The sequence below is a fragment of the Physcomitrium patens genome, chromosome 24 (assembly GCF_059467195.1).
Source record: "Physcomitrium patens ecotype Gransden chromosome 24, ASM5946719v1, whole genome shotgun sequence".
NCBI classification, from domain to species: domain Eukaryota; kingdom Viridiplantae; phylum Streptophyta; class Bryopsida; order Funariales; family Funariaceae; genus Physcomitrium; species Physcomitrium patens.
The window spans coordinates 5,979,161-5,997,135 of NC_143433.1; the positions used below are offsets into that span (position 1 = coordinate 5,979,161).

At 38.8% G+C, this 17,975-nt stretch overlaps 1 protein-coding gene across 1 annotated transcript; it reads right to left on the reverse strand.

The window, feature by feature from the left end:
- Positions 1-14,748: 14,748 nt before the first annotated feature.
- LOC112277030 (cell division cycle 20.2, cofactor of APC complex) lies at positions 14,749-17,869 on the reverse strand. Its single transcript, XM_024508990.3, has 5 exons — positions 17,419-17,869; positions 17,208-17,309; positions 16,636-17,094; positions 15,886-16,461; positions 14,749-15,764 (listed from the first exon to the last, which is right to left on the reverse strand). The coding sequence occupies exons 1-5, from the start codon at positions 17,563-17,565 to the stop codon at positions 15,612-15,614; spliced, it is 1,437 nt and encodes a 478-aa protein (XP_024364758.1). The 5' UTR covers positions 17,566-17,869; the 3' UTR covers positions 14,749-15,611.
- Between the last annotated feature and the right edge of the window lie 106 nt (positions 17,870-17,975).

Below are 17,975 nucleotides of genomic sequence, written 5' to 3' on the forward strand. Positions count from 1 at the left end.
CCATACATAGATCGAAACTCTGCCAAAAAAGCTTCCAAATTATCCAATATTGGATTTCGTTGTTCAAGAAAAGACGAAAACCATGATAATGCAGAACCAGAAAGTAGAGTGCCAATAAACCTGACTTGTGATCCTGGAGTTAGATAGCTTTGCGGTTGAAGTTCAATTGCCAATTGTACTTGATTGATGAACCCTCGAAACTTAGATCTCGTACCATCAAATTTCTAGGGTAAGGCAATTCTTGGTTCTCTAGTACTTACAGGATGTTGTACAATTGGAGAAGGAACGTGATTTGTTGTAGATGTTGAAGCAGCTCCGATCATCTCTATATCCCCACTTTCTGCTATTCTTGTTCTTTCATGTGTTGGTGAATTGAGTTGATGCATCGCAAGCATTAACTCCCTCATTTGCTCTTGCATTTGTGCCATTGCACTCTTCATTTCAACAAGCTCTGCCATAATGACACTAAGAAAAATTTGTTTGATATTGGTCAAGACAAAAGAAAAGAAAGACTTGATAACAAAGAAGATACTAAGAACAATATCAGTTTAGAAGTCGGTAATCCGCAAACTTCTAATACGCTTATGTCTTGTCAAGAAAAAGGAGTAATCCACTCTCACTCAAGAAAAATAAAGCTCTGATATTGTAAGTGCACTCTTGTCAATCTGTCAAGGACAAAGACTCGATGAGGGAAAATATACACAAAAAGGCTATCTCGATATAATAAGTCAAAATATAAACAAGTATGTATATTAAAAAGAAACTGGAATGGCTATTGCCACAAGACAAGAAACTAAAGACTCTTGAACCTGGACTAGAAGCAAGAAAGGAGTTGACAAGAGTGAAGAAGCCTTCACTCTTGTCTCTATATATACTATCTAACTAGGGGCTACGTGGCGACGTTCTATAGGACCTCCAATATGTGTTGACTTTGTAGGACACATGCCTTGACTTACAAGGCAAGTTTTTCTACGTGTGGGCCACATAGTTAGCTTGATCTTCAAGCTAACAACATGTGTGGCACATGGCCAACTTGTTGACCACGTTTCTAATCCAAAAAGTCAATTAAAGACACCTATGAAGTCAAAGTAGCGTCTAGGAAGTTTCTAGGAAGCTTCTATATTAAATATTATAGAATTAACTTACTTTTATCTATTTTTACTTACTTCTACTTATTTCTATATGTAATTATTAGCTTATATGATTATGGCCGTGACATATGGCCATTTTGAATATAATGTTATGTCCTTTGGTCTTACCAATGCTCCAGCAGTCTTCCAACATATGATGAACAACATTTTTCGAGAGCACCTTGATGATTTTGTTGTCATCTACTTGGATGATATTCTGATATTCTCCAAAAACGAGGAAGAGCATGAAAAGCACATTCGTTTGGTCTTGAAGAAACTACACAAGCGAGGACTATATGCCAAATTGGAGAAGTGTTTATTTCACCAAATGGAGATGGAGTTTTTGGAATTCGTTGCGACTATGGAAGGCCTGAAGATGGACCCCAAGAAGGTAGAAGTAATCGTGTCCTAGGAGGTTCCGAAGACGGTTAGAGACGTACAATGCTTTCTTGGCTTTGCTAACTTCTATCGAATCTTCATCAAGATTACTCTCAAGTTACTGCTCCTCTCACTCGATTGACATGCAAGGATAAGCTGGAATGGGGACCTCTAGCAGAGAAGGCGTTTCAAGACCTGAAGATGGCATTTACTACGGCTCCAATCTTGGTACATCCAGACTTTACAAAGGCATTTTATTTAGAAACTGATGCTTGGAATTTTGCTTTGAGAGCTATACTTTCACAAAAGAAAGAAGACAAGAAGCTCCATCCAGTTGCATTTTATTCTCGAAAGTTTTCTGCTGTTGAAATCAATTATGAGATCCACGATGAGGAACTTCTTGATATAGTGGATTTTTTCTAAGAATGGCGTCACTTTCTTGAAGGAGCTGCACACCCAGTGACCATATATACTGATCACAAGAATTTGGAGTATCTCATGTTGGCTCGAGTTCTAAATCGACGTCAAGCTCGGTGGAGTATGTTGCTATCTAGATTCGATTTTGTTGTCACTTATTGACTTGAAAAGCAGCAAGGACTATCCGATGCCTTATCAAAGAGATCGTATCTTGTACTGAAGGCTGGAGAAGCAGTGGTTGATCAACAATGTACGACGTTGTTGAAGCCAGAGCAATTTCGGCTTTATGCTACTATTGTGCCAATTGATGCTGACTTCCTGAACCAGGTACATGCCGTAACCATTGAAGATCCAATAGCCATTGATATCAAGCAGCGTACCAATGACGACAAGTTCAAGGTGGAGGGAGATCTTTTATACTTTGAGGAGTGGTTGTATATTCCAAAAGGACTAGCACGACTTCGAGTTCTTCAATCTCGCCACGATTTTCTAGCTGCGGGACATTTTGGATTCAACAAGACCTTGGAGCTTATTTCTCGATATTTTTGGTGGCCCCAAATGTGGAAGGATGTGAAAGATTTTGTCCTCTCCTGGAATATTTGTTCAAGATCCAAGAATCCTCGACATCGCCCTTATGGACTTCTACAACCATTACTGATTTCACGTCGACCATGGTCTTCAGTTTCCATGGACTTCATCACGGACCTGCCATCATCGAACTCATTTGACAACATCTTTGGCGTGGTAGGTCGGCTTACAAAGATGGCGCACTTTGTTCCTTGCAAGAAGACATCGTCTAGTATAGTCCCAGCAAGGCTCTTTCTAGATAATGTGTATCGATATCATGGACTACCAGATGATATCGTATCAAATCGAGGAACTGAGTTCGTATCAAAATTTTGGAGATCTCTTTTTGAGATACTGAAGGTGGATATCAAGCTTTCTTCGGCTTTTAATCCTCAAATAGATGGCCAAACGGAACAAGTGAACCAAGTGTCATGGCCATAATCATGTAAGCTAATAATTACATATACAAATAGGTAGAAGTAAGTAAAAGTAGGTAAAACTAAGATAATTCTATAATATTTAATATGGAAGCTTCTTAGACACTGCTTTGACTTCATAGGTGTCTTTAATTGACTTTTTGGATTAGAAACGTGGTCAACAAGTTGGCCATGTATCACATATGTTGTTAGTTTAAAGATCAAATTAACTATGTGGCCCACACATAGAAAAACTTACCTTGTAAGTCAAGGCATGTGTCCTACAAAGTCAACACATATTGGAGGTCCTATAGAACGTCGCCACGTAGCCCCTAGTTAGATAGTATATATATAGACAGAAGAGTGAAGGCTTCTTCACTCTTGTCAATTCCTTTCTTGCTTCTAGTCTAGTTTCAAGGGTCTCTAGTTTTCTTGTCTTTTGGCAATAGCCATTCCAGTTCCTCTTTCAATATATATACTTGTTTATATATATTTTGTTACCTCTCTTTGAATGAAGGCTCACTTGTCTGAATTGTTTTTTCATCGAGTTCTTGTCCTTGACGGATTGACAAGAGTACACCTACAATAACAGAGCTTTATTAAATCTTGATTAAGAGTGGATTACTCCTTTTTCTTGATAAGATTTAAGCATATTAGAAGTTGGAGATTACCCTCTTCTAAACTGATATTGTCCTTAGTATTTTCTTTGTCCGCAAGTCCTCTCTTATATTTATCTTGAGCGATATTAGACATCTTCTCTCTTCTAAGTGTTATCATGGCAAAACTTCTTGAAATGAAGAGTGCAATGGCACAAATGCAAGAGCAATTGAGGGAGTTAGTGCTTGCAATGCATCAACTCAATTTACCACCACAAGGAGCAACAAGATTGACAGGAAGTGAAGATATAGAAATGGTTGGAGCTGCTTCAACATTTGCACCAAACCATGTCCTTTCTCCTATGGTAGAACGTCCTGCAAATGTTAGAGAACCAAGAATTGCCCTACCCGAGAAGTTTGATGGCACCAGATCCAAGTTTCGAGGATATATAAATCAAGTGCAACTTGTGATTGAACTTCAACCCCAAAGCTATCCAACTCCAGGATCACAAGTTAGATTCATTGGTACGCTTCTTTCAAGTTCAGCACTATCGTGGTTTTCATCTTTTCTTGAATGACGAGATTCAATATTGGATAATCTAGAGGCTTTTTTGGCGGAGTTTCGATCCATGTATGGAAAACATGATGCAATTTGTGTTGCAACCAATAAGATCCGTATTTTACGACAAGACAATCGATCAGTAACATTATATGCTTCACAATTTTGACAACTTGCAACTGATATCAAGTGGGATGATGCTGCACTTATTAGCCAATTTTTCTATTGATTACAATATGAGGTAAAAAAATTAATGCTCAACTTACTTGATCCTCAAACATTGAGTCAAGCAATTGACTTTGCTGTGAAGTGCGACAATCACCTTTTTGAATTCCGATCTGAGAACCGTACAAGTGGACCTCAACGTTACTATAATTCAATGGCAACACCAACACCTCTTCAACACATACATTCGGAAGTAGAGGATATGCAAATTGATGCAGTACATTTCAAACCTCTTACTGAGCAAGAAAAGACTCGTCGTCGTCAAGAAGGATTATGTTTATATTGTGGAGAACCAAAGCACACTACTCAACATTGTCCAAAGAAACAACGTAATCACAAAATGAGGAGTATGGCTCTGAAAGAAGATAATATGTCGAAAAACGAATTTGTCCAGCTACAATAGAGACCGTGCGGCTAGAACCTTGCACAACTTCTAGTAAAGGTCCTATTCTCTCTTCAAAGCATTTTCCTTGTTTTACATTAAATATTATTTTAGGACCTAAACATTACAAAGTCTCTGACTTATTAGATTCAGGAGCCTCAACGTGTTTTTTAGATGAAGAATTTACTAAAAGACATAACATATCTTTAGTAAAGAAAACTAAACCTGTTCATGTAGAAGTCATAGATAGTCGTCCATTGTCTTCTGGAGATATTACTCACAAAACCCTTCCTATAGAAGTAATAATCAATGGTCATAATAGTTTTGTAATATTTAATATCATTAGATCTCCCTCTAATCCAATTATTTTAGGTTTCTTGTGGTTAGAAAAATACAACCCTCAAATAGACTGGATTTCTTGAATTCTTACTTTCTCTAAAAGTATAACTAACAGTGTAGTTAAGCAAGTAGAGAGTCATAAGTCAAGTTCAATTAAACTCGTATTTATAGGTGCAAAAGCTTTCTTGCATGTTGCGATGAAAGAATCACCATACATTATTTATGCTACACCCGTTTCTACTGGTGAAAAGACTTTAAGTGGCATTCCAAGCCAATATCAAGAATTTCAAGATGTATTTGAAAAAAAAAATGTGGATACACTCTCGGAACATCGTCCCTATGATTGCTCAATTGACCTTCAAGAAGGAGCACAACCACCATTCGGACCAATCTATAGTTTATCACAAAATGAGTTGGCTGAACTCAAGGAGTATATTGAAGAAAATCTAGCCAAGAATTTCATACGCCATTCTAAATCTCCGGCAGGAGCTCCAATTCTATTTGTGAAGAAAAAAGATGGATCATTGCAAATGTGTGTTGATTATCGAGGATTCAACAAGATTACCATAAAAAACAGGTATCCACTACCTTTAATATCTAGACTTCTTGATCAGCTGAATCAAGCTAAGATCTATACAAAAATGGATCTTCGGGGAACATACAATCTAGTACGCATCAAAGAAGGAGATGAATGGAAGACTACATTTCGAACTAGGTATGGACATTTTGAATACAACGTCATGCCTTTTACACTTACAAATGCACCAGCAGCTTTTCAACATCTAATGAATGATGTTTTTCGAGAGTTTTTGGACGATTTTGTAGTATGTTATCTAGACGACATCTTGATCTATTCTAAGAATCCAAAAGAACATGAACTTCATGTTCGTCATGTGTTACAAAAATTAAGAGATGCAGGACTCTATGCCAAGATAGAAAAGTGTGTATTCCACACTACTCAAGTCAATTTCTTAAGTTAAATCATTTCAAATGATGGACTTATGTTGGATCCTAAGAAAGTTCAAACTATTATAGACTGGAAGATCCCAAAAACGGTAAGAGATGTCCAATGTTTTTTGGGATTTGCCAACTACTATCGGATCTTCATCAAAGACTTTTCTCGAGTTGCAGCTCCACTTATACGTTTGACTTGTAAAGACAAACTCCAATGGAATCAAGAAGCAGAAGTTGCTTTTGAATCTTTGAAGACACTATTTGTTTCTGCACCAATCTTGTATCGTATTGATTTTTCCAAAGCATTCTTTATGGAAATAGATGCATCGGACTTTGCTCTGAGAGCGGTTTTATCACAAATGGGAACAGATGACAAACTTCATCTAGTAGCCTTTCATTCAAGAAAATTCTCAACAGCAGAAATCAATTATGAGATCCACGACAAAGAACTTCTTGCAATTGTAGATTCTTTTCAAAAATGGCATCATTATCAAGAAGGCTCTTCTACTCTAATCACCGTGTATATGGATTACAAGAACCTCGAATATTTTATGTCAGCATGCGTATTAAATCATTGCCAAGCTCGTTGGAGCATGTCTTTATCAAGATTCGAGTTCATCATCACTTATCGGCCAGGAAAATAACAAGGATTATCCGATGCCTTATCTACACGTTCTTATCTTGCACCAAAAGAAGGAGATGCAGCTTTTGAGCAACAAAGAATGGTTCTCTTCAAGCTGGAGCAATTTCATCTTTGAGCAATAAAATCAACATTGACTGTTGATTTAACTTTCCTTAAGCAAGTCTAGTTAAGTATGTCTTCAGACCCTCTTATTCATGATATCAAGAACAATTCTTCTAAATTTGATGATCCATCTAATTTTGAATTCAAGAACAACCTACTCTATTTCAAAGAACGCCTATATGTTCCAAAAGGAGAAGCACGTTTACGTGTTCTTCAAGCTCGTCATGACTTCCCAGCAGTAGGACATTTCGGATATAATAAGACTTTGGAGCTGGTATCTAGAGATTTTTGGTGCCCTCAAATGTGAAAGGCAGTTAAAGATTTTGTACAATCATGTGATGTTTGCTCAAGATCGAAAACTCCTCGTCATCGACCTTTTGGACTTCTTCAGCCATTACCCATTCCAGAACAACCATGGTCTTCTGTTTCTATGGACTTCATCACGGATCTTCCAATCTCAGGTTCTTATGACTCTATATTCGTGATAGTAGATCGTTTTACCAAGATGGCACATTTTGTACCATGTACAAAATCTATCACAGGTGAAGAAACAGCTAAGCTCTTTCTTGACAATATCTATCGCTATCATGGATTACCCAAGGATATTATATCAGATAGGGGAACTCAATTTGTATCAAGATTTTGGCAGACTCTTTTCAAGATTCTAAAAGTGGATATAAAACTATCTTTGGCATTCCATCCTCAAACTGATGGACAAACGGAGCATGTTAATCAAGTTTTGGAGCAATATTTAAGATGTACCATTAATTACCAACAAGATGATTGGACAACTCTTTTGCTATTGGCAGAGTTTGCTTATAATAATATAGTACATTCTTCTACAAAACAAACACCTTTCTTTGCTAATTATGGTTATCATCCACGACTTGATACTTTTGACTTTTCAAAAGTTGATAATCTTGCTGCGAAAGATTTGGCAATTCATTTATCAAAGCTACATGCAACGATGAAGGTGCAGTTAAAAGAGGCTCAAGAACAACAAAAGGCCAATGCGGATGTCTATCGAAAGGAACAACCAACATTCGTCTTGGGTGATAAGGTATGGCTACTTCGTCGCAATATCAAGACCACTCGTCCTTGTGACAAGTTGGACTATCAAAGACTAGGACCATTTTCTATTTCTACACAAATCAATCTAGTTGTATATCGTTTACATCTACCGGAGTCAATAAAAATCCATCCAATATTCCACATATCTCTTCTTGAACCATACAAGACAGTGGACATACCAAGAAGATGACAAGCTCCACCTCTTCCTATAGAAGTGGACAATAATGAAGAGTTTGAAGTAGAAGAAGTCTTAGATTCAAGGTGGCATCGAAATAAATTAGAATATCTTGTCCATTGGCTCGGATATGGTATTAGTAAATACACATGGGAGCCAATAAAGAATCTTGCAAATGCAGCAAAGGCGGTGGAGGCTTTTCATCGACGACATCCATCAAAATCAAGATGAAAACCTTCTTTATAAAAGAAACAACATCTAGGCAAGATAACATTCTATTTTCAATTCTTGTTCATAGCTTCGTTGTAGTAGTGGCACTCAGGAGATGGAGAACCAACAACCAGCGGATTCAACTCAAGAGCCTTCATTTGCTGACCTACCGGACAAGACATTACGATTGTCACAACCTTCAAGACGACGCAATCGAGATGAAGATCTTCAAGAACGACATGTTCTTCCTCGAATAGATGGTGAGATACAACGCGTTTGGTATCACGATTTGGGAAGGGACTCCCAATGTTTGGTGATTTTGCTAGGGGTAGGAAAATTGTCTAATGGTGTTCCAAATATTCTATTCGAAGGAAGTTACGAAGGCCTCAACAATGATCAAATAATTGGGTGGTCTTCCCGCCCTGGTATGGGACACTACCGATGGTTGAGAGGCCCTATCAATCATCTTCGAAGAGAACAGAGATCACAGTATGTGGCGAATACAATTCGTCGCATCATAGATTTCCTCGACATATGATGACCGCTCCTCGTGGAACTCGGCTCTAGAAGGAGGGGTAATGTCACGGCCATAATCATGTAAGCTAATAATTACATATAAAAATAGATAGAAGTAAGTAAAAGTAGGTAAAAATAATTTAATTCTATAATATTTAATATGGAAGCTTCTTAGAAGCTTCTTAGACGCTGCTTTGACTTCATAGGTATCTTTAATTGACTTTTTGGATCAGAAACGTGGTCAACAAGTTGGCCATGTACCACACATGTTGTTAGCTTGAAGATCAAGCTAACTATGTGGCCCACACGTAGAAAAACTTGCCTTGTAAGTCAAGGCATGTGTCCTACAAAGTCAACACATATTTGAGGTCCTATAGAACGTCGCCACGTAGCCCCTAGTTAGATAGTATTAATAGAGACAAGAGTGAAGGCTTCTTCACTCTTGTCAACTCGTTTCTTGCTTCTAGTCTAGTTTCAAGGGTCTCTAGTTTTCTTGTCTTTTGGCAATAGCCATTCTTGTTCCTCTTTCAATATATATACTTGTTTATATATATTTTGTTACCTCTCTTTGAGTGATGGCTCACTTGTCTGAATTTTTTTTTCATCGAGTTCTTGTCCTTGATACCAAGTCTTGGAACAATACTTATGATGCAGCATCAACTATCAGCAAGACGATTGGACCACATATCTGCCACTAGCCAAGTTTGCATATAACAACACCCTCCATGTGTGGACTCAATAGACACCATTCTTTTCCAACTATGGATATCATCTGTAGCTTGATTTATTGAGTCTGTCAACAAATAACAATCTAGCAGCTGAAGGATTTGCGAAGCAACTATTAGAGCTTCAAACTACATTGAAGCTTCAATTACAATCCGCTCAAGAATCCTACAAGGCGTCTGCAGATAGATTTCGGAATCAAGCACCTATTTTCAAAATTGGAGATAAAGCATGGCTTCTTCAATGGAATATCAAGACCAAGCGACCATATGATAAGTTGAACTACCGAAGATTGGGACTATTTATCATCCAGAAGCAAATCAATCCAGTGGCGTACCATCTGGAATTACCGGCTTCTATGAAGGTACATCCAGTCTTTCATGTTTCTTTGTTGGAGCCTTATCGAGAGTCGTCCTTTCCTAGAAGAGTGCAATGTTCGCCACCTACTATTAAGATCGAGAACCACGAGGAATACGGAGTCAAAAAGGTATTGGATTCACGGCAAAGGTGGAGCAAGTTGGAGTATCTAGTTCATTAGTGCGGCTATGATATTAATGAGCAAACGTGGGAACCAGCTGAAAACCTTGTCAATGCGCCACAAAAGGTATAGGAGTTTCATCAACAACATCCTCATAAACCTAAGCCGGTTCAACGATAGCTTTCTTTTGAAGCTTGCTCATCCAAGAATATAAGAAAGGGGGAGAGCACCACCAAAACTCGTAGTTGATAAAGTAGAATTTTTTCAATAGTCTTTTGATATGAATAGCCAAGAGATAGATACTATGCCAGTTAGATTATCTCAATCGACTAGCTCACAAAGGCGACCTCGAGATGAAGAACCACCTATACCACGATGACAATGGAGGATACCGAGTAACCGATTATTGGTGATTGTATTTGAATTCGAGCCTACTTACGATGGTCAACCAGAAGGCGTGTTTGCAAGACAATTTCACAATGAAGACACGAAAGTTCATGCTTGATCAGAAGTCAAAGGCGTGGACCTCTACCATTGGCTTCAAGGATTGATGAACCACTTGCCTCATGAACAACAGTTGGAGTTCATAGCAGACGTTATGCGATAGATCTTCATTTTCTTGCGTTGGTACTGATTAACAATAATATTGCTTCTCAGAGACCTCGAAGCTAAAAGAGGGAGTGATGTTAGGGACATAGTCCTTAGAACCTTCTAGAGACAAGTTTCTAGAACCTTCTAGAAGCAAGTATCTGGAACCTTCTAGAAGCTTCCTAGTTGGTGGAAGTTACTTGAGAAGCTTCCTAGTTAGTGGAAGTTACTTGAGAAGCTTCCTAGTTGGTAGAAGTTACTTGAGAAGCTTCTTAGTTGGTGGAAGTTGCTTGAAAAACTTCCTAGTTGGTAGAAGTTGCTTGAGAAGCTTCCTAAATAGGAGTATATATTAGAAACGAGGTTGAAAAGTTCTTCAGTCTCGACAATACATCCCTTGGAGCTCTAACTCACCTCTCTGGTGTTGTTCTTGTATTCATTTGATTAATCTAGTTCTTGTCAGTTCTTCTTGAACTTCTTGTTAGATCTCGAGCTTGTATTTATATGTCCGTGACACTCTGCAAGTTAACATAAGTGTCATGCAAAGTCAACACGTTCGTAGATGTCCTATAGAATGTCGCCACATAAATCCGAGATAGATAGTATATATAGAGGCAAGAATGAAGCCTTCTTTACTTTTGTCAATTCCTTTCTTATTTCTATTCTAGTTTTAAGTGTCTTTAGTTTCTTTGTCTTTTGGCAATATCCATTCTAATTTCTTTTTTAATATACATACTTCTCTATTTCTATTTTGTCATATTTCTTTAAAAGAATCTCACTTGTTTATTTTCTTGCATTGAATTCTTATCCTTGACAGTTGTACTAGCCCATAATATATCCATTTTAACTCTTCAAAGGCTAATATAATATATTTGGTTCTTATAAAGTATTATTTCTTCAATTCTTAATATATGAAATTCTTTAACAATAGAGCCTTAGATATATGGAGTCCACTATTCTTTTGTTAAATATGGATTGGCTTCTTTCATGTACAAATGAATAGTTAAGACCATTTGATAATGCAGTAGATCTATATTGCGGCTCCTCATACAATTTCAAAACCTGTTTGATGTGAACCAATCCTGTTAATTCTCATTTCAAATATCTTTCAAAGAATACAATTCCTTTCATGATCATTAGATCAATCTATCATTTTTATTAGACTTCTTTATTTTGCCTTCTACATCAACTAAACTTGAGTTTTTGTGTATTAGTTCTTTAAAGATTTTATTCTTGTATTTTGATAGGAGAGATTTTAATCCAAATAATATATTTTGCCAAGCTTTGTATGTATTTTTCCATAATGGAGAGCCAATCGTCGTGACATGTATTTTTTTTTTCTATTATCCAATATTTACTAGTATACTACATACCCTAGTATTTGTTTTATGTAGAGTCCATTCTATATCATACTAAGATCTTCTAAGGCTTTAGACCTCGGATAAGGCCTTAAGTGAATAATTTTGATAAGAAAATTTTGTCTATATACTTGGATCAAAGATTTTTAGTCTACTATTTTGTACTAGCTTTACTATTGAATTCTATTTGACCTTGGCTCGTGCCATTCTATTTGTAATCCCCCTCTCATAGATAGTTGGATACTAAAGCTCAAATTTGTACAAATATCTTATCATCAAAGTTGGCATATGATACCAAGTATCATGTAGAAGCTAAAATTACTTCATTTATTACTAGAATCATATTTATAAGGGAGTTTTTTGGACCTCCATCTAACTAGGTGTTTTGTGAGTTGTTGTAGTAATATGTTATTATAGTCTCTTTCAACTAGCTTATAATCAATGGAAAATCCAAGATATTTTATGGCTTATTCGTTAATTTTTTAAATAAGATTAGAACTTGTACATTAGAACTAGTTCTTGGTTGCTTTCTTTGGCCTACTTCATTGCTTCTGCAACTAAGAATACATTATCAAAAATGCATCTTCTTATGAAAAATCCAATTTGTGAACTTTATATCCATCTAGATAGATTTGGAAGTAATCTATTTGCTCAAGTTTTAGAGATTATTTTGTAGATAGTTATTAATAGAAAGATCAGTCTATAACTAGTGATGAACAAGTGATTTTTTGGTTTTGATACTAAAATAATCTTATTGATGTATAATTTCTTAGGTGGTACATTGATGACAATCACTTCATGAACCAATTGAAGCATGTTGGCTTGGATTCTTTCCCAGCAAGCTTGAAAGAACTTTGTTGATATAAGGTCGACTCCAAGGGCCTAGCATTAACTAAACATCATTGTATTCTTAAATTGCATATAGGATTGCTGTAATTTTAACTACTCATACTTAATTATATTGCTACTAAATTATATTTTTCCATGCTTTAACTAAGATCTCTCTGCCTTATTCTATATGGAGTTTTCTCTTATGAAAATATTGTATGCAAGGAAGGCTAGGGCCTCTTTGTTTTATTTTTAGGAAGATGATAGAATAATTTGATATTGATTTTTATCTCAGTTAGATTCCTACCATGCCACCTCGTGCTTATATTTGTGTTGTGACATATAATTTGCCAATTCTAATTGCTACTATATTGAGGTGTTGTTGTATATTAAGCCAAGTGTATTGCATTGGATTCATGTAGCAAAATTCTCCTAAATTAAATACATATTGTAACCTATGTTGAACAATTAAGTTGATCCATGCTTCATTTTCTCTTACATCCCTTCTTTTCTTATAGTGGACAGTCCTCCAAGTTTATACTTTAGATTTTTGATAAAATTAAATTCACTTATCATAATCCATTTCACTTTAAGAAGAGAGTAATTAGCTAGCTTTTCCATTAACTAGTCTTTGGTCCGGTATAGCTATAACCATAGATATTAATAATTCTTACCTTATTGTTGGCTTGATTTAGATATGTTATATACTACTCTCTTCATAGAACAATGACCCTTTGTCCATATAGCAATATCTATATTGACTAATAATTCCTATCTTTTTTTTGGGTTGATTCCTATCTATTGCACTCTTCTTCTTACAATGACCCCATGCTCACATAAGTTATATATTGCACTCTTGCTCGAACAATGACCTCATGCTCACACAAGTTATATATTGCATTCTTCCTTGAACAATGACCCCACGCTCACATAAGTTATATATTGCACTCTTGCTCGAACAATGACCTCATGCTCACATAAGTTATATATTGCACTCTTCCTTGAACAATGACCCCATGCTCACATAAGTTGTTTGTTATTTTCAGTGATAATATCATCGCAGTCCCTCCTGAGTAACTATCCCCGTAAGCTGAGGAAGAGCTTTCATTCCACAGCACTTCCCCGTTGAGGAAGTTTATGTGATCCGATCTTTCTGGACATTCTGTTAGTGTTAAGCGTACTTCCTATAGTAGTACTAAATCTGGTTGTGGTTGTATTGAGTGAAATAATTCTCGTAGCTTGCGTCGTTTACGCACGCCTTCAAGTCCTCTGCCGAGGCACTGGATGTTATATGATGCTACTGTGAGTTGATCAGACGTCAGTGGATGTCCGTGATTCGTTCTCGGCACCCAGAAGTGATTCGAAGGTGGTGTTAGGGCCTATGTTGTAGTTGATCGGAGCAGTGGCATGAACTGTTGAATGTTTTTGGATGCTGTCAAGGTGCTGACGCCATTCTACCGATGGTATCGCTTGTATTATCTATAAAAATAATTCTGCTGGTTCTGTCATTTTTGAGTGTGAGTTGTTTCCAGCGGACACCATATACCTTCCGCTCTCGTTAGTGCCATATCTAAAGTATTCCTAATTTCACTCCAAATTTGTCCAGGTGGTGTGTCTACTTCTCCTAGAGAAGCTAAACACTGTCCTTACTGTTTTATGGCAGTGCAATCACTCAGTACTGTAGTATACAGATGATGCGGAAAGAGCGGTTTCAGGTTAGCGGCTCCGTCTACTCCCTCGGTCTGCTCTTCTCTACCATTTGAGCTACTCCCCGGCTTGTCGACGGGATGAACAGCACAATTTGTGTAGAGAATTTTTCGGCTCCGTCCGCTACATTCAGGACCATTATCAGTTTTCGTTCTTAAGATAGAATACAGTATTTGCAATAGAGATGTAACAAAGAGGAAACCTCATGTTACCATAGGATATGATGAGCACATGGATCTTTCATTGTAGAATTGGGATTGAAGGTTACTAGGTGCTCCGGCAGAGTGCTCGCAGGTAGGGGCAGAGATGCACATGCCTTATTGCGAATTATGTATGTCGCATGTGGAGTGGTGTGTGCAAAGAACGGTCGGGGCCGATGGAACCAATTTTCTTTCTCATTCAGTGAGGGAGATGATGATGATGGTGCAGCCAAGCGGCAAAAATTTTCAGGTATAGACAAAATTCATTGGCAGTTAATTTGTCACTGTCCGCACTGCTGCATTGGCAGCAAGTAAGTAATAACGATTTGGCGACACATAGCAGTGACATTTATTGTCAATTGTAATATGCTTCGCCACACCATACTCCGAGAAAAGAACTTGCGTGTAGCCACCAGTGTAATCTCAAAGTCATCGGCACGGCGAAGGAAGACACCTCCAGTCGGTGCTTACAGATGTGGCGATTGAACGATTCGTCTTATGAAGGTTTTGAGTGGGATATATTCCAGTAAATTTTAAATTGTTTATGGGTACATGTCAAAACTGCAGTGGAGAAACATCCACAAGTTAAGGTTTCTATTCAGTTTCTAAGGCATGGGATCGTGCAGATCTGATTGAAGTGGCATGAAAATTGCTTTCGAGGAAGGCCTGACCCAAACGATGTCACTTGTACCCTTGGGTTGACATTGACCGTAATCTTCGGATTCTGAAAATAGATAAATACTTCCAGATATATGTTGGCGCTTATGAACGCCATAGAGGATACCCATTGCGGGTCAATCGGGCATATATAACAGATAGCAGGTTCATCTCTAACAGTCATGTAGCAAAAACTAAATCATTTCCACACTAATTATGAGCAACACTAGCAGCACCGGCACGCACACACTACAATAGAGTTTGTACTTGTCCTGGTTCAACAATGGACTAAGCATCGAAGGATTATGTTCACACATACTTAAAACAGCATTTACAAATTAGATCCAGAGATCAAGTTCCTTACCTCATCTAGCCGAAACTTGAATTTGGACTGCTTAACGAATTCTCGTTAGGGATGTTAGCGCACTCCCAACTTTCTTCGTTCGGTGTGAGATGTTCACTTCTTTGGTCTCCGGAGTTCCAAATACGTTCCAAAATCTCAATGTCTCGTCGCCGGCAGCAGATGCCACAGTGTATCCATCAGGACTCTGTCACATCACAACATCAGTGACCAATAATTGAGAACGGAGGCTTTTCAATGGTCTAGTTAGAGCCCTCTACCGCAGACATGAAGTATTGATAATAACGTCTAATGCCAACAAAACCTACCTGAGCCAAGTGTAGCACCCTGGATGTGTGCCCTGAGAGTTCAGTCATCTTCACCATGGACGGATACTTCCACAGGCACAACTGGTTCTGGCTGAACCCGTGAGAGCTCAGAATCTCCTTCTCGTGTTTACTCCACTGAAGAGCACACACCTGGGAATGAGTATCAATGCTGTTCACACACGCTCCAGTATGCGTGTTCCAGAACTTGATGCATCGATCCGCGGTTCCACCTCCTGAGGCCAGCAGGTTGCTTTGAAACGGACACCAAGCCAAAGCTTTGACAGCAGCCTGATGCTCGTCAAGGCTGTGGAGTGGGCTAGCAGAGGCAGAAGAGGCAGCTGATGCATCCCATATGTGCAATATGTTGTCATTACCACCGCTGGCTAACTGTTGCCCAGATGGAGACCACTTTAATCCGCACACCTCCTGCTCGTGAGCTTCCATGCTCCCGATGACGTGGTCTCTGATTCTCACGTCATGATTCAAGATAGCGTTATCACGCCCACCTGTGGCAAGGGTTGGGCCGTTCCAGGCCAGAGCTCCCACTCGGGCAGAGTGACCCCTTAAGGTCCTCAGCTGCATTAATACACAACAAGATGAGTTTATAAGGAATCGACCTATCTGATATCCGTAGGGACAAGTCACCCGACGTTCATGTGAAGACAATGATCTGTACCAGAATTGTCCGGGGGATTCTTCACTAGGGGGCTACTACATGGAGGGAGAGCACAAATAAATAGATGGGCAAACCTGGCGCAGTGAAGTTGAGTCCCACAGCTGGACAGTAGAGTTGTTCAGTCCCACAGCCAAGTACTGACCATCAGGTGCCCAAGAAACACTGGTGATTGGACCTTCCTCGTCCACTGTCACCAGCTCCTCTATGGAGCTAGTGGTAGCATCCCACAAGTAAACAGTCATTCCCAATGCGATAGCCAAAACATTAGAAGAGCTCCAATCCATTAGGTTAAGATAGTAGTCATCAACCATGTCAGGGGCATCTAGGGTCCTCTCAGGAGCTTGAGGAATGTGGCGAAACATCTTTTTAGGTTTGAACTGAGCTGCACCCACGTTCTGAGAGTACAGCGTTCGATTGTTGTTCAGGAGTCCTTCGGGGGGAGGAGGAGGCTTGCTCTTGAATGCCAAGATGCGGCTCTGTTTCTGGCCATTGTTATTCAAAAGACTCTCGGCCAACTGTTTCTTGTACTCATCCTATACAGCATGCTTGTCCAGGTAAGGCACAGCACATTTGCATTCTGAACAGTCACATTATCAAAAGTAAAAATAAATTAAAAATTAAATAAACAGAATCTGTCGAGACTCACCCGGGAGGGAGAGATTACGTCCATGGAAGAATTCTCCTTCGTCAGCATTAGATTAGCAACATTGAAGTCCATTGCGCTTCGGTCGGTGATGAACCGATCGGTCTGAAGGAAAGAGCAGAGAAAATTGATCAGCTCACATTCCCATAAGCATGACGTTGCACTGTCAATATCCACCCGCTAGTATCTGCGACCGGGGGGCCAAGTGCATTACCGCTCTCCCAGGAGTCTTGGCCTTCGGGGTCTTCTTCTTAAGCTGCACGGGGCTGACATTCTCCCTCAGAGATACACTGTCCCACTTACCACAGCTCACGCTGTTCGTCTTCGTCGGGGTCTGGAAGGACTTTGCCATAGACTGCATCTTGACGGTCGAACTTTACCAACAAATTACCGACCTCCCAAATCTCACCGCAACCCACAAAGCTAAAAACAAACTCGATATTACTCAACAAAGACTCAACTTTCAGCAACATACAAATCACAAACTTCAGTTAGAGCAGATAGAGAAGTCACAAGATAGCAGAAAACGGAAGTTATCAGAATATCGCCTGTCACAGATGGAATGCATAAAGTGTGAACAGTGACAGAGAGCAAGTAACAGTGGAAGTACCACGGAGTGTGCAGGAGGGGATGGAGGTTGATATGGGACGCATTGGGAATGTTCCAGTGAACGCGCAATTCCTAACGGCTCTTTGCCTTAGCCTCTACCCATCAGATCTAGTATCCGACGGTGTCCAGGATCCACGTCCTAAGCCAAAAATGGGTGTCTCC

What these genes read in the sequence shown, in the direction of transcription:
- LOC112277030 (XM_024508990.3), bottom strand. Translation starts at nt 17,565, where the DNA reads ATGCAGTCTATGGCAAAGTCCTTCCAGACCCCGACGAAGACGAACAGC. An exon ending in CCAAGACTCCTGGGAGAGCG is followed by an intron (nt 17,310 to 17,418) that starts GTAATGCACTTG and finishes TCTTTCCTTCAG; the next exon opens with ACCGATCGGTTCATCACCGA. An exon ending in GGGTGCTACACTTGGCTCAG is followed by an intron (nt 15,765 to 15,885) that starts GTAGGTTTTGTT and finishes GTGATGTGACAG; the next exon opens with AGTCCTGATGGATACACTGT.